This window comes from Populus euphratica, unplaced genomic scaffold, assembly GCF_000495115.2.
Source record: "Populus euphratica unplaced genomic scaffold, PopEup_1.0 scaffold3373.1, whole genome shotgun sequence".
Taxonomy (NCBI): Eukaryota; Viridiplantae; Streptophyta; class Magnoliopsida; order Malpighiales; family Salicaceae; genus Populus; species Populus euphratica.
In genome coordinates this window covers 1-10,220 of record NW_011503155.1, presented here as the reverse complement: position 1 = coordinate 10,220, position 10,220 = coordinate 1, and the positions used below count along the sequence as shown (strand labels likewise).

General features: G+C 31.7%; 1 protein-coding gene and 1 long non-coding RNA gene across 5 annotated transcripts; both read right to left on the bottom strand.

Moving 5' to 3' along the window:
- Window positions 1–1,941: 1,941 nt before the first annotated feature.
- On the bottom strand, window positions 1,942–3,822 carry LOC105119673 (UPF0481 protein At3g47200-like). Of its 4 annotated transcripts, none has more exons than XM_011017840.1 (2): window positions 3,502–3,822; window positions 1,942–3,348 (listed from the first exon to the last, which is right to left on the bottom strand). In XM_011017840.1, the coding sequence occupies exons 1-2, from the start codon at window positions 3,714–3,716 to the stop codon at window positions 2,121–2,123; spliced, it is 1,443 nt and encodes a 480-aa protein (XP_011016142.1). In that variant the 5' UTR covers window positions 3,717–3,822; the 3' UTR covers window positions 1,942–2,120. The 4 variants fall into 4 exon arrangements, with proteins under 4 accessions (XP_011016142.1, XP_011016141.1, XP_011016140.1 ...); XM_011017839.1 differs by having other exon boundaries at window positions 1,942–3,643; window positions 3,698–3,820; XM_011017838.1 differs by having other exon boundaries at window positions 1,942–3,653; window positions 3,708–3,820.
- Window positions 3,823–4,625: 803 nt separating this feature from the next.
- On the bottom strand, window positions 4,626–5,772 carry LOC105119672 (uncharacterized). The gene is made up of 2 exons (XR_841166.1): window positions 5,478–5,772; window positions 4,626–4,685 (listed from the first exon to the last, which is right to left on the bottom strand). It is a non-coding gene; the product is annotated as an uncharacterized LOC105119672 (long non-coding RNA).
- Window positions 5,773–10,220: the final 4,448 nt, after the last annotated feature.

Here is a 10,220-nt window from a genome sequence, read left to right as displayed (position 1 = left end):
CGAAATCAACACGTGTAAGCTTGAGGAGCACAAGATCCTCAGAAAATGGCTTAGAGATTAATGAAGTTTGTTGCCTTTCTTGAATCTTTAATTCAGACACTTAAAATCAGTATTCATAAAAATTCATTTAATTATTTTAAATATATAAAATTGATATAGAATGTGTGTTCTTAATATTCTTTAATAAAAAAATTAATTTTGATTGACATGCAATATAATCTAAGAATATTTATATTACAGAGTAAGTATTTTTTTTTTTATTATTTATTTTGGTTGAATCTTGTAGAATGAGGCATTTGATTTGGAAAATCCCTCCTAAACAAGATCTAATGTTACAGGATTTCATATCAACCCGGCAGGCTGGATTTTTTAACGGGTCCACTCAATAGTATAGTCCCTATCATTATTCTTTTTTTCTATTCATTTATTTTATTTTATTTTTTATACATGTAGTTTGTTTAATAGTATGATGGTTATTTTTTAAAATTTATTTTTAACTTTATATCAATATAAAATGATGTAAAAATATTAAAAAAAAATTAAATATAAAAACATACAAACTAGATGCATCATTGCAGAGAATAGATGAAGTAGCAGAGATCAACAGCCAGTCTGTATGATCACAGTGAGTATCAGCAGGACAACAGCAGCAACAGTTTTAATCCCTCTACAAAGATTGCTGAAATACACAGGTTTCGAGGTGTTCCTTCTATGGTTGCATCTATTCGCACGACATGGCATGATCGCCTTAGCCAGTTGCCCTTGGCTCTCTCTTCGAACCAAATCTGCTACCATGGCTGTTTGTGAGTTGTCATTCGTCATGGCAAGCCTGGGAACTTGCTGAAGACCAGAGGAGCCCATTGCCGTGGGTTTTTTAATCTTGAAATTACTAGCACTTGCGTCCATTTCTTCAAAAAACAAAATCACAAGTTGTAGCCTCTTTCTGGAATAAAAAAGAACTTGCAAAGTTGATAGAGAAAATAGATATACTCTAATCTAAAAATCTTAAAATATAATCCTCGAGATTATATTTATAGATATTAATAATGTCCTACAAATTATAAAAAAAAAATTTAAATAAAGTGATTTGCTATTAAACAGTGGAAGTCTTCCAGAGACTAGGAAGAGCAACAACGTGGTGCTTGTGTAATTTTTATTTTTATTTTTATATTTATCAAATTCAATTTGACTCTTTAGTATCTAATTCGGGTCAGGATTATTTTTGAAAGAGTTAATCTAGAAAAAAAAAATCCAAGTAACATGAGATTTAAACTCATAATCTAGATTATTTATTTTAAATTTGAGTTATAACTGATCTATTTTATTTTATTTTTAATTTTTATTTAAAACAATATTATTTTAGATTTTTTAACTATTCAAATTTTGGGGCTCGGACATATCAAAATCTTATTCCATGTACTATACTTTCCATAACATTATAATATAAGATTTTTTTTCTTAATGTTTTTAAATTGTAATGGAACTGCTCCAAGGCCATAGAATATTTCTAATTGTACATTCGAAAATGTCACCACCCCATTATCAAATCTTATGTCAAGCAGATGGTTATTATCAACAACTACAAACTTAACTCCTGCCTTAAGGAACGTGGTTGCATTATATTTGAGTTCAATAGGAAAATCAAGGTTGCGAGGACCAGGCTCAATCAACATAGAACACCTTACCAAATCAGTGAAATGTTTTACTTCCCTTGGACGAGGTTTTGCCTCCACTGCAGGCACGTAGCGATGTTCAAAGTAGTTATAGAGAAGCTGAAGAAATGTAGGGTAATATCTCTTGTCATACAGTTTCTCAACAATGAAGGTAGTTGATTTTCGAGTAGTATCAAGTCCTTTAGTAAAAGATAATTTTTGCTTTTCTCAGACGGTCCGGACTCTTTACGACGGGGACTTCTTGAATTCTGCAAGATGAACTCGATAATGAAGACAGCATCCATCAGAACCATCATTACAAAGTCATGATTACAAAATACAAAGAAAGCCCATGAGTTGAAGTACAATGAAAAACTGCAAAGGAAACGGAAAGCACACAAACAATACAACGAAAGGCAACAATGAGAGAAATAAAATTACAGGGGCTAACTTGGTCCACTTGGAGTACTAGCGCAAGGCAAGGACTGCACAAATTGTTCGTACAAAAGAGAAGAGGAACCAGACAGCAGCGCTAACAGTTGCAGTACCTCTCCAAAGATTTCCAAAATATACCTTTCTGATGTATGCGCTATTTTTCAACCAGGATTTCTCGTAGTGTTGATCCAGCTGCTTGTAGAGGTTACAATAAATGGAATATTCTTCAGGAGTTTCTGCCGAAAGCTTGTCAATCAGATTCTTCACAGAAGCACCATCTCTGTCTGTCTCAATGATTTTATTTTTAATGAGGAGATCCACATCTTTGGGTTTGGCAACAAGAGTATCAAGTAGCTTAACGTAATGGCAGATGTACTCTTCTCCTTTATAATGACACCGCTCCAAGGCAATGAGATTTCCGAATAGAAGTTCAGTGCGGTGATCTATCCGAAGACGTGGTATACGTAACTCCCCTTTTGTAGAAGAAAATTTTACGTCAAGTAAGCATTCATTTCGAAATTCCTTAAAATTAATCCCTGCCTCATGCAGCTTGGTTGCGCTATAAAATTTTCCAATCGGTTCGTCACTCCTCGGATCTGGATGGGTGACGGTTAATGAAGATCTGACCAAATCGGTGAAATGTAATATATTCTTGTCGCTCTGCAGCTTGTATGCACTCGCATTGTACCTATTTAAGTACTCGTAGGCAAGATCCCGAAAAGAAGTATAATTTCCTTCGCCGTCTTCGAAAAGATGGTTATATAATTTCTCAAGAATGAAGAATGGCAACTGATTCTCGAGCAGCAACAAGTCTCGTCGAATCCGAAACATTAACCCGTTTCTACGCAATAAGGAATCATCTCCATATTTTTTAAAATCTTTATTCCTCAACAAGTACTCCAAGATGAAAACAGCATCCAACAACACCATTTTCACAAACTGATCATTTTCTGCAACTTCAGGAGCACCATCTTCATAACATTGGCGGATATTCTCTTCATCCTTTTTAATGGTGTTCCAAATTTTCTCCAGGAACTTCACTTGTTGCACCCTTGTTTCCCCTACCACCCTGTTACAGAATTCTTTCAAATATCTCTCCTTTTGCGTTGTCATGAGCTGCAAATTCTTCTTGCAATGGTGAATAGGACCTATAGAAACTTCTTGAGGAGTATAGATGGCTTCATTTGATTTGCGAAGTGAATCAGGAACTCTGTAGATACAATAATTCCTGATTTTGCGTACAGCTCCAGCTTCAAGATCCAAGTACAGTTCTTCAACTCTTGACCGTTGAAGGGGCATTTCTGCGTTGTGCGTGTTCTGAACAATATACTGCTCAACAAAAGTTTCTGCATTGTATGGATTCTCAACAATATTATCTTGGTGAAAGAATGTTCCAGAAGGAATTTCAGCATCTTCTCCGTGGTAGTCTGCAGCTGAAAAATACGAGGAATGAATTCCGGCATTATCTCCATGGTAATCTTGAGTATCAAATGAAAAATAAGGTGAACGAATTTCAGCATTAACTCCAAGGTAGTCTCCAGCACTTGAAAAATATGGTGAACGAATTTCAGCATTATCTTTGAGGTGTTCTTGATCAATAGAAAAGTATGGTGAACGAATCTCTCCCATCTATCAATTTTTGCTGTCCAGTAGCATAAATAAACAGCAGTTACTTACTACCAATAGAATCTATTTCATAAAAATATTACTTATTTCTACAAGTTTGAATTCTTTTTGTTTATGCAACAGAACACAATGCTAATATTTGCTGTTAGTTTCCAATGAAACTAAGTGATTTATCTGACAAGATAATGGATTAGTTCACCAAAATTTAATTAGGGTAAAATAGAAAGTGTAAAAGATCTTTAAAGATTTTATTTTTGTTAACGATGGAAATTAATTCATACTATTGAACTACTTCCGTTTATGTTATTCACGTATTCTCACCATAAAATGCACTTATGATAAAAATATTGTTTTTAAAGTGTTGATTTATTTTCATTTAAGACTATAAAAGAATTTTTAAAAAAACTTTCTTTTATGTATCTCTTTATATAATGATAAGTTTATATAGAATTAAATATCTTAATGAAATTATATGATTATTAATAAGAAAGTTTTATTTTCAATTAAATTGAATAACTGTTATTTAATTTTATTTGAATATTTAAAAATATAAAAATTAATTATAAAAATTAAAAAAAAATAACTCATGAAAGAATTAATGTCACCACAAATTAAACTTCAAGTGTCAAAAGTGTCAAGTGTCTTCTTTTTTATATTATAAATATTTATATAACAATATTAGAAAGCTAACTAGGAAAGCTTATCCACTATAATTTTCACTTAATTTATTATATAATAAAAATCAATGAAACATTTTTTTTAAAAATTATTTTTAATATGAGATTAAAAATTATTTTCTTCTTAATTCACTTAAACGAAACCAGCTTTAAACTCAATAATTAACAAAGAAAGGAGTATACCACTTAATTAATCATTAAACCCTCTGGAATTTCAATTGCAATATCTTTGCAAGGTTTTTCATTATGATTCATAGAGTTTGATAATTCATTTTCTTCCATTTGTGGAAGTTTTCTGCTCGCATGACAAATAAAACAAGAGTCACCACTAGCAATAAAATTAACTTCTCAAAACAATTCTATACATACTCGCTAGCAAGAACTTTCATGGCATCTGAAAACATCGAATTCTATATATAAATTATACACCGGTACAAGTCAATACTATGCAAAACATCAAATTTATCAGGAGTCTGAGTTTCATGACATCTCAAACTTTTTATCACAGCGGATCGTTTGGAGCAACTAGTTGCTTGCTCGGTTTCTTCTACTAACCAAACCAGCCAAATTAGATTTTCTAGTGAAATACACGGTTCAGGGTTTGTGTAGCATAATGTTCCATATATCATGGAAATTGGGGTTTTCTGAACCTAGATATTGTATATGTACAGCCAAGAGTTCTTCCTCAAGCATCATCTAGCTGCCCCTAGTTAGCTAGAAGAAGGAGAAGATACTAAAACAAATAAGCAGCTAGCAGCCTAGTATTATAGAACTTGGTGTTTTGATCTAGAAAAAAAAGAGCTGCAATCAAACTTTAATAGGCATACATGGAGTAATAAAAAAAACTATAACCGAACTTCATCACTTGCAAAGTAAGTGGGGGGAAAAGGCGAAAACCCTGACCATTTCAGGTTACAAAGGTGATCGAAGGTTTATTGTTAATGCATGCCATGTGAGCTTTGTAACACTGAAATTAAGAAACCTTCAATGATTTGGGAGCTTTAAACGTTCTCAGTTGTTGGGACAAAAATAATGAAACAAGGGAGTATGAACAGGAGAAAAAACTAGTGCATGAGAACCCAAGTACCTTAACCTGAGAAGCAGGAGGCTCTAGATTTCCTCGAAGCTATACTGGGACGTTGAAGGCAGTCTCCCTCCCTCTCTCTCTCTCTCTCTGTTTTGTGATGCTCTTCAGTAAGGTGATAACACTCTTTTATACAGCTATCAGACCTTGGGGGTAGAGCAGGTTGACCCACGGTGACGCGTCCATGGTGACGCAACTCTGGTATCACTTCACGCCCTGTTGACACGATTTTTTCGAATAGGGTTACTGTAAAAAAAAAAATAGAGTACAAATAACAAGAATTTCACCGAATATCATAAACATATATAAAAAAATTAATTTAAAATTAATTTTTTTTTAAATAGTTTGTTTCTCTAACCAAAACAAAACTTTATAACTCTAAATCAAGACTAGTCACACCAAGCTAGCCCCTATAAAACTAGTTTTTGGAACCTACCTGTAAAATTCAAGCATAATTTATATAATGTTTGGGACCCTTTATCGAGTCAGTCATTCTATGCAACATAGACCTTTTCTGGCCCTTAGCCTTTTTTAGTGGCCATGATTATCCCTGCAAATCTATCCACACACTAGTTATAGCAAATCCACAACCGACTCATTCAAACCACCTGCATCACATGGTTCGGTGAATCATGGTTTACAAAAATTCTAAAATAATATTATTTTAATAAAAAAAATCGGTTCAAGATAAAACCCGGTACAAACCAAGCTTTGAGTCAACAGAACACCAAATTAATCCACTGAGTCGGATTAAGTTTTATAATTATACTCTTCGTTACACTCATTTATATACAATCTAACTTTGATTCTCCGATCTAAATTACCACTGTAATTTTAATGGCAGTGAGTTTAAAATGTCATCAGTTTAATTTTTTTTTAATGTTCAAGTTTTTTTTAAAAAAATAAGAATAACCTTTTGTGGTCAATTTAATCCATGATGATTTACAACCATAATCAACCTTTAGATGAGAAAGTTAGCCTTGATTTATTATATTTTTATTTAATTTTAATCCTAAACAATAACATTTTAGAAAAAAATAAAAAAAAGAAGCTAAAATAATATTGTTTTAGTGAGTTAATGCTTAAGTTTAATAAAATAAATTGAAAAATATATGAACCAATAAAACATATAAAAAAAAAGTTGATAATGGTAACTAAAAACTAAAACAGAAAATTAAAAGAGAGATGTCTATAAAGATATTTGATCTTGAGATGCTTTTCAAAAAAAATTATTTAATTATATTAAAAAAAAATGGATTTTTGTTAAGAAAAAGTAATAGTTTAAATTTCATAGAAAAATATAATTACTAGTATAAATTCTCCTTTTATTATTAATGTATTAAAAAATATATGTTTTTTTCTATAAAAGCAATTAAAATCAATATAAAAAAATAATGATTTGAAATAAATATAAAAATATATATATATTTAATCAAAACTGATCATTCCCCTTATTGATGCATTCTTTTTTACAATTTCTTTAATCAAAAATAGTTCTTTTTAATAAAAACTTATCATATTCTTAAAAGTAATTTTTATTAAAAAATTATAAATTGGTGGTTTTGACACAAATGTATTAAGAAAATATAAGAATAATAAACTTGAAAAGATTACATAAAAATTATAAAAAAATAAAAAATAGATATTTCATCTAGATTTAAAAAGAACATGCATATTAAGTTCATATATAATTATTGAAAAACCAATTCTTAATATTATCATAAAATAGGCTAGTATTCTTTGAAAACAATGGCATAAATGGATAATTATTTAAATATTATATAAATAAGTTTATTTTAAAATAATTTAATTATAAAATTCAAAAAAATAAAAATAATATTACAAAAAAATAAGGGGTCATGCTCGCATGGGGTGGGGGATCGTCTAGCCCATATTAAAATCTAAGCATACCTGAGCCTAAAAGTCCAATCTTGCACATCTTATTTTAATTTTTAATTTTTAAAAGGTAAAAGATTTTTTATATATATTTACCCTCTATTATCTTTTTAAAAATAGATAGATGATCATCACTTGTTTTTCATTTATTTCATTGTTTGAGATATCCTTGACTAACAAAAGATCAGCGTTCAAGTGTTTTTTGCCTTCAAAATCAAGATTTCAATCTTTTTTCATCTAAAATATAAAATAAATATATTTTAATTGATCTAAAAACTCAAGATTAAATGAAATAACAAAAAACATCAAGATGAAATCTACTTTTTCATTGTACTGAAGGTGAACATCATCTTTATTGAGTTTATTTATTGAAGTTGAATTCATAAACACCAAAATAAAAGATAGTGTTTAGAACCCAGCTCCTTGAGAGCTTCTCTCTCTCGGTCTTTTCAATAAATTTTTTCTTCTATTTCAAGATATAAAGATTAAAACATAAAAAAATAAAGTTTGAAAACTAAACAAAAAAATCTAGATATAGAATGGATCAAGTATAAATAATTAAAATCTTGAGAGACTAAAATGTAAATTTATACATATCTTAAACAGTGCTGATGGAAAATGTAGTTGATTTTTATAATCCTTGTTTTGTTTAACATTATTCTTAACAATAACTAGGAATTATATGATGTAAAATCAACCTATCATTTAACCCCCAGAACAGTCTCTTATTGCTCGGATGCCTGATGACATGGAGGACAAAAACACTATAATTTTTTATGGTGAAGTTAAAAGAAAATGAAGATTGATGACCAAATTTGAATGAATAAAAACTTGAGAGACCACGATTTTTCACTACAAGACTAAAATTGTGGCTGCGAGACAATAAAAAATGGGAGGATCAAGGGTATATAAGGATGGACAAATATCTCCATTGGTATGAGGCCTTTTGGGTATAACCCAAGAGCAAATCCATGAGGGATTAGGCCCAAAGTGGACAATATCATACCAATATGGAGATAGTTGGTGTTCGTAATCCTTACAAGTGGTATCAGATTCATGCCTCCGAGTTAGCCATGATGGATGAATCCTCGGAATGTCGAACAAAAGGTGGTGGGCTCCAGGAGTTGACATAGAAAGAGCAAAAAAACTCTCAAGTCAGGTAGTGCTCTCCAGATACTTCATGGACGTGTCCTGACCCCAACACGATGAAATAGAGAGAGGTAAAGAATGAAAAATCCTGGTTGGTAGAGAATGGATGAATGAATGATCGTTTGAGGAGAGGCTCAGTGGTCCTTTATTCGAGGGAAGGATTATTGGGTATGCGATCAAAATCTCACATTGGTTAGAAATGGAAAGGATCAAGGGTATATAAGGATGGAAAAATATCTCCATTGGTATGAGGCCTTTTGGGTATAGTTCAAGAGCAAATCCATGAGGGCTTAGGCCCAAAGTGGACAATATCATACCAATGTGGAGATAGTTGGCGTCCGTAATCCTTACAGATTCTTCACAACAACACTAAAATTGTGGCTCCGAGATAATAAAAAATGAATCTTTTTTTTTATATATGTGGGGTATCCGGGTCAGATTGCGCGCACCACGACTAATCCCCACGGCCCATTGGATATCCTGCAAACCGAATAGACAGGTAAGGCACCGCGAGGATGACAAGCATACATGTCAGGGCTCGAACTCAAGTGTAATGAAAAAAAACAAGTCTCTTCCAATGCTAGACCAACTCTTTTGGTGTAAATAAAAATAAAAAATGAATCTTGTTTGTACTGATAAGTGGACTCAAGACAGTGACGAGCAGACTAAACATCTCGAGCTGATTGGGGCTTGGTTCGAAAAACATGCATCTCACTTCACTAATGATTCACGGACAGCTCTTTCCTTTAGTCGCACTTGTAGGGGTCCAGATGAGGACTCGGTCCCAACGAAAACCAAATGGAGGCAAGGAAGAGGTTAGACGGGGAAAGTAGAAGGAAAGGGATAAGGATGAAGGTTTTTTGTGGAGCATAAAAAAGCAACCTTTTGACTACGCTCCGGGTGGTTGCCATGACCGAGATGGACAAATGAAGTAAATTATTGGCGTTTTTAGCTGGATGATTGCAATGCCAATTGACGGGCGGCTAGTTCTGAAATTACTGAGAGTTTTTTTGTTGTTTTTTTTTTTAAAAAAAATAGATGGTGAGAAATAAATTAAAAATATAGTTGTACCATTATTTTTTTATTTAAATTCTAGTATTTAAAAATCCACTGACCCGATTAATTTCATTAAGTCAAGTTCGTCCACTAAAAAATGAAGCTCTCCCAGTAATAATATATTATAATTATGAGACTGGAGTTCGAAACTTTACTTAAAAGAATATTTAGCTATTAAAATCAACCACTATTGATATTTTATTCATCATACACTTAAAATAGATTAATTTACGAGTGACTTTCACATGTTAGAGTTTTTTAATGAACGAACATATAATATTTGATAAAAGAACCTGATTTTAATTAACAAATGGGTTAATATTCCCGGAGGTTAAAGCTATTTAGCCAAAAAGAAATCATAAATATCTCATTGTATTTATCACTGTGGTGATAAAACAAAAATCCGTATGTGGTTAGGTTTGCGGGTAGTTGGATTTTAATGGTTCGTTCAACAATCCCAGCACAAGTATATTTATTGCGGTCGCGCTCTCTACTCTCTACTGCTATAATGGTTTGTCTCCCGACTAGGTGCTCGTAACTTTTGCCTTGCAAAGTAATTTTTACTTTGTTTTTCATTTACAAAATACTAAATTGATATATTTTCATGATTTTAATTATTAATTAAAAATATGTATTTTTAATTTA